Here is an 18202-nt window from a genome sequence, read left to right as displayed (position 1 = left end):
ATTTGGTGTTAGTGGGAAATTTATTTCAGCAGTTTTCAGCACAAAATCAGGACAATAAGAAAGAAATCATACAAAATGAAAATGTCAGGAGGTAGACTAAACAACGTAACAGACTTACCTTAATCCGTTTTATTTTTTTGTCTTACGGTGTTAAATCTTTCCACTAAGTCAAGGTTTATTTTGAAGTTTAAAGGAATATCTAATACTTTTAAATCGGTAAACTTTAAGAGCTTTTCTGGACACCAGCAGGTAAAAAAGCTTAAAAATAGCTCTATTTGATTTCTCTCTTCAGCTGAGACGCAGGCAGCAATGACAAATTCAATCCTGAATGTTATGCTCCCTGTATGACCACCAAGGTGTCTAAAACCATGGTGGACAAAAAAATCACAGTAGAGGCAGAGCTTTTTCTTTCCAGGTGGATACTTTTTGCACAGACAAATCTGGTATGTAAGCAAATGCTTGTCTTATTTCCTAATTGTCTTCTAGAGTAAAAATAAATCTGCCAATTAGGTTAGAAAAATAAACTTGTTTCAAACCGTTATTTTCAGTTCAAGAAACTACACATGTACATTTCTCAAACCCTGAAGGTGAACATGGCTCCTATTAATTTAGACAATTTATACTAAAAATAAGACAAAGACTTGGTTATATTCCAGTTTTTGTGAGTCAAATTTTTTTGTACCCATTCATCATTAGGACCCAAAAGTTAGGTTCAGAATTACTTAAATGGCCCTTTAACGGTCTCTTGAATGCACTGACAGCAGCTGAACGGGGGAGCTGAAATGGATCAAATATTATGAAATGCCTCATTAAAGTTTAACTGAAATTAGTTTTTTTCCCTCAAAAGAAAATTTTGTAACATATGATAAAAATGTACTTCTTCTCAATGATGCTCTATGCTAAATATGGACAGATATCATCTTCACATGCTCCTCTGTCCCTATTATCACATCAACACATACTCTGTTTGCATAGCCAGCCCTAACCACAGACCTCACCCCGCATAAAAACCAGCAGAGGCGAGGTGAATCACAGGGAAAAGGTTTCACACTCATGACTCACCTCACCTTTATCTGTGTACACGTCCTTCATACTAATTGCATAATAGACTTAACAGGAAGCTGCAGCAGCTAGCTTTTGGTGTTAGCAGCTTTCTGCTAGAGGTGATTACAACAAAAACAAGGGATGTACTGAAAAAATCAACTCACTGTAGGTTTGATCCTTATCAAGGTTTAAGAGACCAGTTTATCTTTAAACCCTGGAAAACAGATTTTATAAAACTGTTGATTGTGATGCTTTCATTTTGCCTCCTTCATGCCTATGTTACTGTATTTCCTGCTTTAAAAATGTTTTATTTTGAAAGGACACAACAGGTAGCTCCACTAGATTGTTAAGTAACAAGGCAAAAAACAGCAACAGAAACCATCAATCTGAAGAAAAAAGCTGGACATGAAAGCACAACCTGAAGTGAGGCAAGCTGTTATGGTGGTGTAACCTCATCTGTGAGCTCTTTCTTCACAGCAGATAGCGCCCTCTACTGTTTCCAAAAGATTCCTTTTATTTTTTCCTTTTAAAGATTGAAAACCCATTTTTCTAACTTTTGATGTAGACAGGCTGATTGATCAGTCAGAAGTTGAGTGATGGTCTGAAGCTATTTTATCATTATTAATCTAAACAGTACTAGCAGAAAGCACTGCTAAACGTAGTTTCATTTCTGGTTAGTCTTCTCTTATCACTCCTATTACACAGGGATTAAGTACAGAGATGTAAACCACACATAATTTGACCCTAACTTTAAAAAAGAATTCAATTGTTTGTCAGACTTTGATGGAGTTTGTAGGATTCAGTCAGGGGGTCTCAGTGTGAAGTTAGCATATTTTTCATGTAAGGCTCTAAATTGACTGTAAGTGTGAGTATGGGTGTGTCTGTCTTTCTTTATGCAGGGTATCCTTAAAGTCTCTTTACAACTCAAAATACATATTACAAAGACAGTTGAGACAGCTTAATCAGGTTAGTTCTATAAACTCAGTAGTTATCAAAGTGTTTAATCACTGGCATTAATGTATTTCAGGTATTCTGTTGATGAAAGAGTTTCTGTTAAATAAACATCTAAAAATGGCTTAACCCTCAAGAAAAGGCACAATGTGTGTCATTGCTTGTTGAAACAAAACCAGATACACAGCAATTCATGAATGGCACAAAAAAAAATTATGGGGACAGTGTTGGATAAAGGGAGGAGTGGACGTCCAGGAAACATCTGCCTTTCAGGGTCTATCCATCCGCCAACCTATCTGGGTCGCAGCAGCAACACTGTCATCAGTGAAGATCAGTGGCCCCTGTCCCCAGCCACTTCTGCTAGCTCCTCTGGGGAGATACCTTGGCATTCCCAAGCCAAGCGAAAGAAATAATCTCTCCATTGTGTCCGACAGCTCAACAATTTCATTTAGCGGACACGTTTGTCCAAACACAAGCAAGAATTTAGAAAGGAGAAAAGCTTAGTTAGTGCCACGAAGAGCTTTAAGTTAGTGCCCAGACACGCTGCAGAGAAAGCTTCTTTCAGCTGCTTGTATTCGTGATTGTGTCCTTTCAGTCACTACCCACAGCTTGTGGTCATAGGTGAGGGTTGGAACGTAGATTGTCCGGTAAATTGAGAGCTTTACCCTCTGGTTCAGCTCATTCCTTACCACAAGCTGCCGGTATAGCGCCTACCATCACTGCTGACGCTGCCCTGATTGGTCTGTCTCTCCATCAATTTCTTGCTCCTTTTTCCCCACACTTGTGAACAAGATCCCATCCCAAGATACTTTAACTCCTCCACCCCTGACCCAGAGAGGACAGCCCACCCTTTTCCAACTGAGAACCATGGTCTCAGACTTAGAGGTGCTGATCTTCACCCTGGCTGTTTCACACTTGGCTGCAAAACCACTCCAGTGTGAGCTGTAGGTCAGTGTGAGAGTTCAGTCAATATGCCTTTCAGCATCCTTCTCCAACAAAATTAGTCCCCTCTTTAAATTCAATATCTAATCTCTATTTTGTAACAATTTCCTCATATTTGTCTGTTCATTTGCTTTTGTAATAATTATTGTTAATTGTAAAGAGACTTTATGTACACCCTGTATATGATGGCTCTGTTAAAGGTCAGTGACAGCTGAGGCAGCCTCAGTCCCTCTGTGACTTTGAACAGAATAAGCACTTTAGATGATCGGTGACTTCTTTTTAGCTTGATTTTGTCCACACTAGGTGTTTTATTTTGCTATTACTGAAAATCAGAAGTACACCATTCTGTTCTATTTGATCTTTGGGTTTAAATGTCATTACTAAGAGACAGGATGGGGATAGAGAAGGAAAGTGATAAGGGAGTATGGGGAATGACATGCCTATGTGCCTGTGGAGCAAGATTTTCAGCACACAGGACATGATAAACTCATCTACACAAAGACAAGATGGTATGTTAGGAAGTTCTAGACAACACATAGAAGTGAAACTATTGTGTTTTTGTAAGAGCTGGCCCCACTTTTTACAGTTTAGATGTCAAAAAGCAACTTCAGGGAGAATGGGTTTGCACACACCTCAGAGATGAAGAGAAATAAGAAAGCAAGAAGAGACTCATGAGCTGATCACATGAGGATAGGGATGGGTGCCTTTAACATTTGAAACGATACAGCACCGATGCCTGGTACCTCGCAAAATACTCAACAGTACCAATTTTCATTACTTTTATGGTGTTTATGTGGTAAAAATGTCAATTTGATAAATAATACATTTTTTTTTTTTTCAATTTAATGTTTTTGTTCCTCAATATGTAACCTTGCAATGCTGTGTTCATGTCCAGTATGAAAAAATCATCTACTCTTCCACTTCCTCACAGTCACAAAGATGCGTTTAGGTACCTAAAACTTGGTACCTTTTGATTTTACATGAATCGGTACCTGGTACTTTTGACAGAATTCAGTCAGTACCTATAAAAGTACCTAATTTGTCGCCCATCCCTACATGAGGATCTCCTCCCTGTCAAGGGATGGGCCTCAGACACTAAGGTCTACCTGTGGCACCCAAAGCAGGCCTTAATCATGCTTGTCAATCAGAGGGAAGGAGAATTATGGAGCTGGGAGCCTAATGTTTTATTGCCAAGAGGCGCTGAAGTAAGGGTTTACTGAAACACCAGTGTGAGAAAAAAGAGGGGCCCTAGGGGGACAGAATAAACCTACAGAGAGCACAAACCCCCTTCAAATATTAAGGGTGAAAATGGTAACCCTAAGCCTGTCTCTCTTTCTTTCTTTCATCTTAATTTTTTTACCATTTTGGTTTTTAACTACACTGTGTTTTCTAGTGTGGAGAAATAGTGAAGCACAGTCCTAAATAAACTGCTACTAAAGCCTTTAGAAATAACCGGAATTCAATAAACACTATGTTTTAAAAGTCAAACAAACTCCATCAAAGTGAGACAAACAACATCTACATTCTAACAACTCATGTGGAGTTGGTTTGGTCAGATCCAAGCTCACATTAAAGCTGAGTATGACACGTGTAGAGGAAGTTACTGACAGCTGCTCTTCACTGATCTTTGTCAGGTTTGTAGATGGACAGGGTCCGGGCTGACGGGTCGGTGGCGTTGATCCAGCGGGGCATCCAGTAATGTGACAGCCAGTCTGCGCGGCCGGGGAAGTGCTTCTCAAACACCTGCCTGTAATAATAGGCCTCTTTGGAAGGAGGAGGGAGGTGAGGGAAGGTCTTATGAGCTTTCTCCATCTGATTATCGTTCACCTAGGAGAAGACACAGAGCAGGTCAGATACTGTAAGAACAGATGACTCTTTATGTCAATACAACAAAAAAAAGAATCTCACTCTGAATTTTACCGTAAAGAAATGACTTTACTCTGGCAAAATTTTGCTGAAGCTGAACAAAATATCTGACACCAAGTAGCTGTTTGAAAAATCCTGTACTTTTCTCACAGGTGACGATCCTGCAGCGACCCTTACCATGGACTCCAGGTGCTCCTGCAGGCAGACGTACCAGGACTTCTTGGCAGACATCATCCCGTCACTGAAGGCCTCTTTACGCCTCCACAGGATCTCATCAGGGATCAGGTTCATCCCTTTGAAGGAGTCCCTCAAGAGATGCTTCTCCACTCCATGCTGCGTTCAGAGGAACACACAAGACGACTGTTACAGAGAGAAACTGACCCCCAGTTTGGAAAGAGAAGTCAAAGCAGGTTCGTGTGCTCAGGTAGTGCAGCAGGTGTGACTACCAGCTGACCTTTGGAGTCCTCATGTCCTCAGGCAGAGAGAGGTAGTACGCTGTGAATCTGTGGTCCAGGAAAGGCACTCTGAGCTCCAGACTGACAGAGAGGAAAAGATCAGAGATCAGAGCTTATTTTGATCAGATTAAAGATATCAGATTGAATTCAAAAGAGGGTAAAGAAAAAAATGATTATAATCAGATTAGGTCACATGATGCACTTTAGGATTTCTTTAATGAAAGGTGAAGACATATTGACAAAAAACAATAGCTGTTGCATTTGGTTAAATAATACAGAAATAAAAAGTCACCAGTAGCTGCACTGTTTGTTGTTAGTGTGAGAGGTAAATGCTAAAGGTGTTACCCGTGTGCAGCAGTGGTGCGATCAGCACGCAGGACATCAAACAGGTAGAGCTCTTTCAACAGACGAATGCTGTCCTCTGCAGCTGCTGCAGGAGTCGGAGCCTGAAGGAAAAACACATCACCATCAGCACTTAATGTTTAACATGCTCCCCTTTACATTCACATGATGAATTCAACACGTCCAACACATGTTTGTAGAAGCACCTATGACACAGGTATGTAAAAGGTCACACGCTGGAACGTCAGCTTGAACAGATCTGTGACATTTCAGTTTCACACTCAGTGGATCTCAAGTCTGATCTGAATGTTAGTGTGAAGACTCAAGCTGCAGAAAAAAGCAACCAGCAGTTTAAATAAAATTCTGTTGATTCAAATTTCTCATGCAACACTTAGTTTTTCAGCTAAAGTAATGGAAAGTATGATGATATCTTGGTTATACACACAGTTAAGATAAGGCCTGTGGCCACTGGAGATCAGCTAACAACAACCAGATTATCTGATAAATACTTCTGCACCAAATTAACAACTCTGTTCACTGTTCACAGCTTTTTGCTGAAGTTTCTTTTGTAAAACAATGAAAAGGAAACCACGTTAGATCATATTTCTATATTACAGCATATCTGAATTTAACTAGACCACAGCGTGTCCTCTGATCCTTGCTACTTAAAGAGACAAATAACACCGAACAAGTCTCTCACACTTGCATGTGTGTTCATATCAGAGGTGGTGTGAGGTTTATTGTCTCTGAATGACTTGCCTTGTGGAAGTAAATGTATCCCTGAGTCAGCTCGTCAGCTCCCTCTCCAGAAAAGATCACTACACTGTCCGACTTCTCCCTGATGTACTTTGAGACCAGGTACATCCCTGCAGAGAGACAAGGTTCATTTCAATGCGAGGACACAAATCAGAAAACAACATTTGATAAACAAGGTCTGAAAATCCAAGCAAGCCACAAAGTTCATCAAATCTGATGTACCACTGTGCTTAATGATTAATTATATAGACTGCACTCACACTGCTGATAGTTTGAGTGCAGACATGATTTTCTATAAAGCATCTTTTCTGGGCCAAAACTATAATGTTATGAGTCTCAGAAAAGAGCACAGTCAGCAGCATGTATTCAAATATTTCTTTAAAGGAACAGATAGATAGATAGATAGATAGATAGATAGATAGATAGATAGATAGATAGATAGATAGATAGATAGATAGATAGATAGATAGATAGATAGATAGATAGATAGATAGATAGATAGATAGATAGATAGATAGATTCACAAAGGTGAACATTACGCTTTAAACAAAGTCAGCTTCACATCACTGGTGCAATAATCGAATTTACGAGACAATATATTAGCTCGCACATACAGCATACGACACTGACGATACATGTCCTCATCGTCAGCCATATGGTCGGTGATTACATGACCAAGATATTTCACTTCACTGCTGATATTGAGGACGTAACCTGAGAGTTTAAAGTCAGGAAAAGTCATATGTATAACTCCTATGGCTCTGCAAATCATAATCACACTTTTTAGGTCATTGTACTTCATATCGTGTTGATCCCCGTGCATGGAGCATAGATTAAGGAGCTGCTGCAGGCCAGCAGAACTCGGACTAAAAATCACACAATCGTCAGCGTACATAAGATGGTTCATCACTGTACTGCCAACTAGAGCCTGACCAATTAATCGAGCGTGACGATTATAGCCTGTCACCGATTAATCAACATTGGCCAAAATGTAGCCGATTATAAAAAATTTTTGCTCCGCGGAGATTCTGTCGCTCCTGCTCGTGTGTCAATTAATATAAGGCTACTACACAGCATCTCACTTCATAATGCCATGCAGTATTAACCTGGGCTTATAAATTCACAAGTTATTGTCTCCATTGAGATAATTTTTGAAAATGTTTCAATGTATTTTGTTGTAATTGCATTTATTGCATGTTTTGAAAGCAGCTACATTGTTACTTGAAATCTAGTTTAGTCCCATGCATTAAATAGAAGATGGAGCTTTTCAATAGCTTGTAATAATTTGTGTTCATATACAGTATTAATCCTGTGTATATCAATGAATTTATTACATATATCAGCGGATATATCGGATATCAGCTTCTTTTTGTCCCCAGTATCGGTATCGACATCGGCCCCAAAAATCCCATATCGGTCGGGCTCTACTGCCAACCATACATACATACAGCCAGTTTTACACAAACTTAGCCTATTTGATAAATCAGTCATGTAGAAATTAAACTAAATAGAAGATAGGTTGCTTCCTTGTTTTACTTCATTGGTAACATGAAATGGAGCAGACATGCAGAACAGAAAAAAAATGAAATCTTAAAAAAAAAAAAATAAATAAATAAATAAATATTCAATACACTACACTGTTTATAACAGGCCATTCACATACAGCTTTCAGAAGCTATGGATCAGAGCTAGCAGAGCAAAACTATGCACTGATTCTGCAGATGGAACCAGTTTAAAATGTGGGCTTTAGTCAGTAAAAAGTCTGACATGAGACAACAGTTTAGTTTCAGAGAGCTCTTTAGAGAAGCAGTGATGGGTAATCCCACAGTTAATGTCCCACATGTTGCCCCCTTTGACCTCTGACTGTTAAACCAACAGCAGTGAATCCAGAGTGATTCAAAGCAGTCAGTCAGGAGGAAAGAGGAATGCATCGATGCAGCACACACATTACGGACACATCAGTGAGCACAAACCAATGAGCAATGCAGAAATTTGAGCTTCTCAAACTTTCACAGACAGAAAGTTACACATTAATTACATCTCTTATTTACTAAAAACTATTACTAATTCAGAAGGGACGCAGGATACTTGAACCAGAGATGATATCAGAATCTGCAGATGACAGTTTGAAAATGTACTAAATATAGGCTATAATTACCACTATTAACAGTTAGGAACAGCCAACAAGGTGACACATCAGCTGTACTGAAGTAATGCAAGAGGGGACAACACAACACTTTTTAACACAAGGTTTTTATGACTATAAATGACAGTTACATATCAAAGTGTCCCTGGGCAAGACACTAAACCACACACAGCACCAGGCTCCAGTGAGCTACCATAGCAATATATGGATATGTATGAATGATATTAGCTAGCAGAGCTATGATTGATCAGAAAGAAAGGGAAAGCTCTATTTGAGGACAGTCTATTTTTATTCACCTTTAAATACCCCAATTATTTTTGACTCTTCAGCTTGTTCTTGCAGCACACTGGCTTACCAACAGAGGCACGAATGGTGGTGATGTCATAGGTCTCCAGGTGAAAGATGACTTCCTCCACAGCCTGAATCCCTTCTTCCGCAGTGAAGTTCACCTCATGGTGTTCGCTGCCGATGTGAGCTGCAACCTAACAAACAAAAAACTGCTGACTCCAAACAAATCATAGATACTTAACATCATAAAGTGAAGACCAAATACTCTAGTCATTGGTTTCTGGCTTTGTGACTTGAACTGAACAGACCTTGCGAGCAGCGATGATGTCTGGACTGCCCTCTGACCCGATTGAAAACGTCTGAATGGGATACTGCAGCTTCTCTTCTTTGGCCAGCTTTACCAGTGTGGCAGCGACCAAACTGGAGTCCAAACCACCTGAGGGAGGAACAGGAACATTAAACATGTGAACCCAAGATGTTCTGCACTGAAATAAACTCTGCACAGAACACCCAATAATGACAATGTGGAAAAAGTCTTTTTGAAATTTTTGCAAATGTATTGAAAATAAAAAAAACTAAGACATCATGTAAGTATTCACACCCTTTACACAATACTTTGTTGATGCACTTTTGGCAGCAATTTATAGCTTCAAGTCTTTGTGGATTTGATTCCACAAGCTTGGTACACCTCTCCTTGGACAGTTTGGTCCATTCCTTTTTGCAGCTCCTCTCAAGCGCCATCAGGTTGGATTGGGAACACCGCTGCACATCCATTTTCAGATCTCTTCAGAGATGTCTGACCGGATTCAAGTCTGGGCACTGGCTGGTCCACTAAAGGACATTCACAGAGTTTTCCTGAAGCCACTACTTTGATATCTTAGCTGTGGTCTTAGGGTCGTTGCTGAGGTCAGAGCACTCTGGAGCAGGTTTTCATCCAGGATGTCTCTGTACATTGCTGCATTCATCTTTCCCTCAATCCTGACTGGTCTCCCAGTCCCTGCTGCAGAAAAACATCCCCACAGCATGATGCTGACACCACCATGCTTCACTGTAGGGATGGTATGGTCCAGGTGATGAGCGGTGGTTGGTTTCCTCAAAACACGATGCCTGGCATTCACACCAAAGAGTTCAATCTTTGTCTCATCAGAGCTGAGAATTTTTCTTTCTCATGGTCTGAGAGTCCTTCAGGGACCTTTTGGAAAACTCCAAATGGACTGCCAAGAGCCTTTTATAAAGGAGTGGCTTCGTTTGGCCGCTCTACCATACAGGACTGATTGGTGGATCGATGGTTGTCCTTCTGGAAAGTTCTCCTGTCTCTACAGAGGACCTCTGGAGCTCTGACAGAGGGGCCATCAGGTTCTTGGTCTCCTCCCTGACTATGGCCCTTCTCCCCTGATGCTCAGTTTGGATGGGGGTCGAGCTCTAGGGGGAATCCTGGTGGTTCTGAACTTCTTCCATTCACAGATGATGGAGTCCTCTGGGCTCATTGGGACCTTCAAACCAGCAGAAATGTTTCTGGATCCTTCTCTTGATTTGTGCCTGGAGACCATCCTGTCTCTGAGGTCTACAGACAGTTCCTCTGACTTCCTGCTTGGTTTGTGCTCTGACATGCTCTGTCACCTGTGGGACCTTATATAGACAGGTGTGTACCTTTCCACATCAGGCCCAATCTACTGAATATACCACAGGTGGACCCAAATTGAGCTATAGCAACATCTCAAGGATGATCAATGGAAACAGGATGCACCTGAGCTCAATTTTCAGCTCTGTGTCAAAGGCTGTAAATAATTATCTACATGTAATTTCTAAGGTTGTTTTTTTTTTATTTTAAATAAATTTGCAAAGATTAGTAGTAAAAGTTGTAGTAAAAGCTGAAGTAAGTTAACGGACATACAGGGTATTCTCATGGTTTCTTCTTTGCTTGCGTTTGCAGTGAGTGGAGGTACAGTCTGAGGGCCGTTTTAAAAAGGTTTCAGGCACACATTTCTGGAGGCCCGGTAAAGGGGTGTAACTAACACAGTCCAGAACCCAAATGGTGAAAGTAGGTGGAGCTGTTTACTCTACGAGTGCCACATTCCCTCTCTGTTCTGCCCCCTCTCATCCTTCAGCCTCAGCCTCATTTTGTCCCTGTTACTTCCTTCCTTAATACAGCCTCTCTCTTACTTGAAGTGAGATACAAACTAAGAGAGGGTCCAGTGGCTGATATTTGTTTCAAGAGACAAACATCATCAGTACAGGCATCACCTACCCAACAGATTCTACAGTTTTATACAGACTCTGTAAAGAAGTGATTCCATACTCTGTAAAGAAGTGATTCCATGATTTCTCACATCTTAGTCCAGAATCAGTGTTTGGAAAAATGAAAAATATCATCATAAATAACGAAGTGCCAGAACTTCTGATTACCTGACAGGAGACAACCTATTCTCCTGTGAGCCATGAGACGTTTTCTCAAAGCGTTCTCAAACAGCATCCTGATGTTGCCCTTCACCGTTTCCTCATCAAAACCTGTGGAGATATCAGGTTTTACCAGACATGTCAACACATGCTTATCATGAGACTATATCAATATGAGTAAGCAGAAGGAAGTCTTATACTTGTCGGCAGTCTCTCCACTGGGTCATAAATGGCATGAGCAGGCTCCTTAGTGCAGCAGTGAAACGGCTCCATTTGGATGGACTGAACTTTGCCGTTCTGCTTCAAATCAAAGACCTCGAAGTGACCGGGCAGGAAGGGGGTGATGTTGGCAGGGGTGGCCATTGCATGGGTAATGTTTGTTAGACCTTTGAGCAGAGAAACAAATGATTAAACAAAGATAAAGAGCAGGAAAAACTTTATCCCCAAAATTAAAAACAGGAAGGAGGATAAACTCGGTTGTTACCTTTGGCTTCTGAGCACACTGCAAGGAATCCATCATCTGTGAGGAGTTTGAACAAAGGCCGCACACCGTACGTATCTCTCCCAAGAAAGACTTTTCTATTGGCTGTGTCCAGCAGAACGAAAGCAAAGACGCCATCCAGGAGAGTAGCCATCTTCTGGATGCCAAAACGGTCGTACAAGTGGAGCAGAATCTCCCCGTCCACTTTGGTCTGGTGTTCAAACTCAAACTGCTTCTTCAGCTAAAAGATCATTAAAAACACAGGTTATCCGAATTAGGATCAGTAAAGTTTTAAGACAAAAAATAAACAAAAAAGAAAGTCTGGTGTGGATAAAGTTTCCATTTAATTCTCAAACTCCAACTATAAACTGTTTCTATTTGCACTGATGTATCAATTTTGCATGAAACTGCACTCCAACATCCATTCATTTCATAAGGTCTGATTTCCTGTGTCTAAAGTGTTTCAGAGGTAATCAGGCACCATCTGCAGACCGCAAAGAGCAGAAGCTTTTTTATCTAGCGCAATGTTTGGTGTGTTGTGTCCTGCTTTTTTTTTTTTTTTCCCAGGGTCTATACGTGCAGCCCAAACTCTGCATGTTATGTCAGCTCCCAGCTTTGAACAGCCTTGAAGATAAAGCATGTGCTGCAAACACCTGCACCAAATCACACAGTCTAAAAACAGGCTACAAAACTCCAACACACTGGCTACTTCTGAAACTCAAGCTCCGACTACAGCCTCCTGTCAAGACTGGTGACCTTTTTTATCCCAATAAAGGTTCAAAACCAAAAGAAGCTCTGCTGACAGCCTCTTAAGAAAGAGTGAAGCAGAAAATTCGTTATATTTAAGACTCTGTAAGCTGCAAATGTTTAACCCGCCAAAACTGAAAAACTGAGTCACACTAATGCTATTTTGGTCTTAAAAATCGATTGACACCAGATTCTGGGGCAGGTTTGGACATACTTCAGACTTGTGATGGGAGCGGTAACAGAGCGAAACTGGAGCAGGACAAAGGATGTTGTTGTTTGACAAAGGAGGAGTTATCCCACTTGAAGTTTTCCATTCCACCCTGAAGGACAGATGGCGTGAGACCATTTTTTAAAAAACCTTAAACTGGTATTTTGTTGTTGTGTTACAGCTACCACACTTCTTAATAAAAACACTGTTGCTAATCTACACTGTCACTTTGTTTTAACTACATATGACATGCTGTTGACTTTTTGACCCCACCCTTGTGAAAGAGATCCTAATCTCAATGGGTTCTAAAAACTGGCTAAATAAAATAAAAAAATAACTGCTCATTAACACAAATGTCTAATCAGCCAATCAAATGGCAGCAACTCTGCAGCATTTAGTCATGTACACATGGTGAAGATGAGCTGCTTGAAGTTTAAACTAAGCATCAGAATACAGAACAAAGATGATTTATGGGGCTTTGAATATAACATAGTTGTTGGGATTTTCACCTACAACTAGGCCTGAACAATTTTGGAAAAAAAAAACTTTTTTTTTCATTTTTTTTTATTTTGGACCAATATTTTGATTGCTATTTAGCAAGTGATTTTGGGGAGGGGTGTTTATCGCTACATTATTCACTAAACACAAGCAATAAAACATTCTACAGTATGACCAACACAACAAAGGATACTGTCAACATATAAACATTTTTTTCCTGAGGCCTACATGCTATGATGAAATGAGATAAATTGAAGCATGAAGTGATACGAACAACATATCTTGATTTGACTATTACAATTACAGTAGAATATTGACTGATTGATTTGACTTCAAGCCTTGTTGACTTTTAATAATATTATCATTAATTTCCTTCAATAAAATCAGAGAAAGGAACAATGCACTGCAGAACGACAGGCCTGGTACCAACAATGAAATAAAAAATAAATATAAATCCTCTCGTTTATGGATCTCACACAAAATACAGAGCAGAAATGTAAATAAGACCAGATCTCTGACTCAACCACAGAAATATGTCAGCATGTGGAATGCACTTTTTTATAAAATTAAAAAGAAATACTGTGTGAACATAAATTGAAAAATATTAATTGTATAAAAATTGTACTGATCTCTCATCAGTAACTAAACACAAACTCAAGTCAATCCACTTTAAAATTATTTTGTTTTGGGGTTTTTTTGTTAATTGCAGCCTTTGCAATATGAAAATTGTATTCTATTACATTGAGATGTCAGTTTAAATTTGATTAACTGTTGAGCCCTACCTACAACCATCTCTAGGGTTTTGAAATGGTTCCAAAAAGAAAAAAAAAATCTTGTTGATGGAGGGGTTAGCGTGAAAGGCTACAGCAGCAGCAGACCAAACCAGGTGACACTCCTGTCAGCTAAGAACAGGAAACAGAGGCTACAGTTCACACAGGCTCACCAACACTGGACTATAGAGGACTAATATTACTTCAGCTGGTCTGATGAGTCTAGATCTCTGCTGACATGTACAGATAGTAGGCTCAGGATTTAGAGCACCAAGTAAAGTGTCCTGTGAGTCTGTAGGGTATGCATGCTTTCTTTACCTCTGCCAAAGAGTTTGTCTGTTTGTCTGTGAACAACATAACTCAAAAAGTATCGGACAGACTTTGATGAAGTTTTCAGAAAATGTTCAAAATGGGATAAGGAAGAAGTGATTAAATTTTGGAGGTGATCTAGTTCACCATCTGGATCCAGGACTTTTTTAAAGAATTCTTTATCATTGTGAGATGGGGCCATTTTCACCATATGTGTATTTAACTCCACCATGAATGGTCGGATTGCTTTGCAAAACAATATAAGACAAGGTCACCATAATTTCTGACAGATGTTAAAGTACAACCCAGTTCCTGGCAAATTCTGGAAACTAAGATCTGTAATATGAAATATGTACAGGGCCATCATAATTTTCAACACTGGCAGTTAACACATTATTGTACAAACCTGCAACTAACACCAGATTGTAGCAGACAGTCTGCTGAAAGGAAGTATAACATTAAAGTAGGACTAAAGTGTTCCATCACAATCACAATATGCTTGGTGGAGGTCTGCACCTCTTGTTAGGTATCTTTGTTCATGAAATTATTACAGTAAATGAAAACAAATAAAACCTGACCAGGTGTGAGAATGTTGAATGTATTAGGGCCCCTTAAAGAAACTCAAGCTCTCATAATAGCATAATGCCTGTCATGTCTCACACTCTGTGTTACTTGAAGAGTGGTTATGGGAACACTTCTCACCACAGAGAGACAGAGAAATAGATCATCCAACAGTTTAGGAATAGCAGATGGGGAGCTTATATGGCTAAAAAAAGAAAAATGCTAAATTAGCCAGAGCATTGTTTGAGTGAGGAGAAACACTGGGGTAGCATCTACTGCCATCCCTAACCCAAACTACAAACATGAACATGCTCAAAAATCTTTGAGTCATAAATACATTATTGTGTATTTTTTGATTGATCTCTCAATTTTTTCCTTACTGTTTGGTGGTTGTAAATCTCTCCGTTGTAGCAGAGCCACAGGAAGGGAAACTTCTTGATCCGCAAGGGCTGCATGCCATACAGCTGGTCCACGATAGCAAGTCGGTGGAAGCCGAAACAGCAGTTAGTGTGGCCGTTAACGTTCTCAAAGCGGAAAGCGTCGGGGCCCCTGTGAGCGATCTTCATGGCACTGGTGCACTGAACTGACAGGCACTCATCGCTGCCAAACAAAGCCCAGATCCCACACATTTCAGCCCTGAGGAGGATGCATGGAAAAACAGAAGAACATGTATCAGCACAGGTTTATTATTACACCAAATATTTTTTAATAAAGTCTGTATACTGTGTAAAATGCTTATAAAAATAAACTTAAAGTATTTCAGCAAGATAAGCCGCAATCTGCATACAACACATGGCTCTGTAGTAGAAGAGCTTGCTAAACTGGCCTTCCTGCAGTCCAGACTTAACACTGCCCTAGAAAATTTGGTGCAACTTAAAATGAAACATTAAAAATAAAAAACTATTTTTTTAACCTTAGCCTTATTTAATAAGTCTCAGGATCTTTATGACTGACAGCTGCAAAGGCTTTTGGTTTAACTCTACCTGGCACCTGCAGTGTCTGCTATAAAACACCAACACGATGTCCCACTACAGGGGCTGTTTTGTTCCTGGCAGGTTCCCTGTCAGATTTTGCTAAGTCTTTACTTAACTGGGGAAACTTGAAAATAAGAACTTTTTTCTTTCAGGTAGGATCTCTTATCAAAAAAATAAATAGCTTAATAAAACAGCTGCTTCTTACCTCTGATGCAGTCTTTAAAGCTACATCATCCCCCTAACTGAAAGCTCTTTTTTGTCTGTCACAGCACAGTAGTCATTAAAAAGATGATCCCATTTGATTAGTTTGTTAGCCTGTTTGTGTGGTTTATAAGTTTCAAGTGGACAAACAACTTCTGTGTTCAGCAAAGTATTATATTTCAGTTTTTATCAATGGAGAGGTGTGGCTGTGAAGTAGTTATAGCAGTAGTTCGGCATCTGTTTCTGGTTTCCAACAGGGTTTTCATTATAAGTATATCTGTAATAAATCAGACACCCTGAAGAACAACCCCAGCCTGGCAGGGATTTTCTTCCAGAAACATACTTTCCTGTAACACATTGTCGTCCACTTTTACACAGCAGCCCCTCTCTGGACTTCAATGGGAATCAACGGGAGTTATTCAGAACTTTTTTTTTACCTAAGAAGCCAGTTTGGCTTTGCCGTTTAACTGCACACAGTATGGCAATGCTGCAGTTGTTAAAGTGGGCAATCAAAGAGGTTAAATTCCTGCCCCTGGCCCATGGCCACATGGCATTCCCCACTCTCTCCTCAGTCTCCTACCTCCCCCCTGACCTACCTTTCTTTAAGAAAAGACATAGAAAAAAATCAAAAATGAGTCAGTACAGCATTGAATTGTCCAGAAGTATGGCTGTTTATTCTGATCCATTACATCCAGGATTCTCTAATGCAAACAAAGAGCATGTTTGTCCCGCTGGGCCCCCTTTTCCCATCTGACAACAGTTTGCTAGGAGATTTATTTCACAGCATCACAATGAGTCTTTCAAACCCAGAGGCTGTTGCTAGCCGGTGTGGTGTCTGAGGGAGAAAAAGGGACACTAGTATCCCTGACGCACTTGGTTTAAATTTCACCATTACATAAAAATCTAGTGAAAGCAACTGGGACAAAAGTGACTCCACATTTCTACATTCAGTAAATAGCCTTGAATTGTCTTCCTGTGCACACAATATGTGGGGTTTAGCTTAATTAACAATACAATTTGATAAGCTTAAAGTTGAGAACAAGTTTCCTAATATTCAAAGCTGCTCAGAGACATTTTATCATTCATTTATTTCCTACATTATGGTGATTTTTTTAACTTCTTTTATTAAAAATGTTGTGTTATTTACGCACAAGTTTTATTTTCACCTTCATTTACTAAATACAACATTTAAGCAGTACCCCAACATTGATGTAGACTGCTCCAATGTGCAGTTACACAGGCTCTCCATGTGTAGACCTTGCATTAAGCTAGCGTAGCTGTACGTTCTCTGATATCAACTCCACATGACATTGAACGCCATTTGAAACGATGCTGATATAATATTTGTTCAACCTGCGGCATATTTTTAAAAAGCTGACAAAATTTTCACGGATGTAAAATTAGCTATTTCTCAACGTAGTCTTATTCGGCTTAGGTTACGTGTGCTTCTCTCAGTGTAAATTCGTGACTGGGTCGTCCTTTCCTCCCATCATCCTCTCCCGGCTCATGCAGCTCCACGCCGGGTCCGGCTACCATTGGCCATGTGAATTATATACATGTTAAAAAATTTTAAGAAAAAAATGATACTTGGTGGACCATGCATACGCCGAATTATCAGAACATATCATTGATCGAAATTGCGATAATGTTTTTTGTGTATATCTCGTGGGTTTTATCAGTAACGTAAGGTGAACCCCAATTTATAAGTTTTTGAAGCAGGATTCGCGGTCAAACTCCGTCTATTTTAAGATTACTTTCATCCGATCAAAATGCAGACAGATGGATAAATACATAATGGACCTGAATCAGGATACTCACGTGTCTTTTAGATGATTCTTGGAACTGTGTCAAATGTTGCTGAAGAGCTGAACTGATGCAACTGTCCTCCAGATTAACTACCGGCTCTTTGTATGGACAATTAAAACCAAACCGGAAATCACCCTTCATAATAAAAGCGCGCGTGACCGTCTACACAAGATCGCCGACGTAAACGTTTGTGAAAATATTACATTAAATGTTATCAAAATAAATTTACCTTTAAAAAAAAATTAGATCGGACCTACTTGTCTTTGAATAGAAGACAGCAGTGGAGTGTTTTCCCCATAGACTGTGGTTTTCCCACACTATTTTCTGTTTATTCACTTTTTTTTTTTTTTTTTTTTTTTTTTTTTGGGGGGGGGGGGGGTTATTATTTATTTTTTTAAGACGTTCGTCATGTAAAGATACTGCATTCTGATATTATGGCAAGCTGTACAATTTTTTTCAT

The 18202-nt window shown here is 39.8% G+C and overlaps 1 protein-coding gene across 1 annotated transcript; it reads right to left on the bottom strand.

Moving 5' to 3' along the window:
• Positions 1-13: 13 nt before the first annotated feature.
• Positions 14-17845, bottom strand: asns (asparagine synthetase). Its single transcript, XM_074687427.1, has 12 exons — positions 17755-17845; positions 15142-15397; positions 11672-11909; positions 11388-11573; positions 11197-11298; positions 9099-9226; positions 8858-8984; positions 6360-6466; positions 5604-5704; positions 5258-5339; positions 4981-5136; positions 14-4764 (listed from the first exon to the last, which is right to left on the bottom strand). Exons 2-12 carry the CDS (start codon positions 15388-15390, stop codon positions 4555-4557), a joined length of 1686 nt encoding a protein of 561 aa, XP_074543528.1. The 5' UTR covers positions 15391-15397; positions 17755-17845; the 3' UTR covers positions 14-4554.
• Positions 17846-18202: the final 357 nt, after the last annotated feature.

Source organism: Halichoeres trimaculatus, unplaced genomic scaffold (assembly GCF_033239565.1).
Source record: "Halichoeres trimaculatus isolate MK-OKI-2021-1 unplaced genomic scaffold, fHalTri1.1 fHalTri1_scaffold_14, whole genome shotgun sequence".
In the NCBI taxonomy this organism is placed as follows: Eukaryota; Metazoa; Chordata; class Actinopteri; order Labriformes; family Labridae; genus Halichoeres; species Halichoeres trimaculatus.
This window is presented reverse-complemented; position numbering and strand designations above follow the sequence as displayed.

Bases quoted from the DNA above. Each gene is read 5' to 3' on its own strand.
- asns (XM_074687427.1), bottom strand. From the start codon at position 15,390: ATGTGTGGGATCTGGGCTTTGTTTGGCAGCGATGAGTGCCTGTCAGTT. The intron at 11,574-11,671 runs GTAACAACCGAG...CTCTGCTCAAAG, and splicing joins AGTGTGCTCAGAAGCCAAAG to GTCTAACAAACATTACCCAT. The intron at 5,137-5,257 runs GTCAGCTGGTAG...CTCTGAACGCAG, and splicing joins AGGACATGAGGACTCCAAAG to CATGGAGTGGAGAAGCATCT.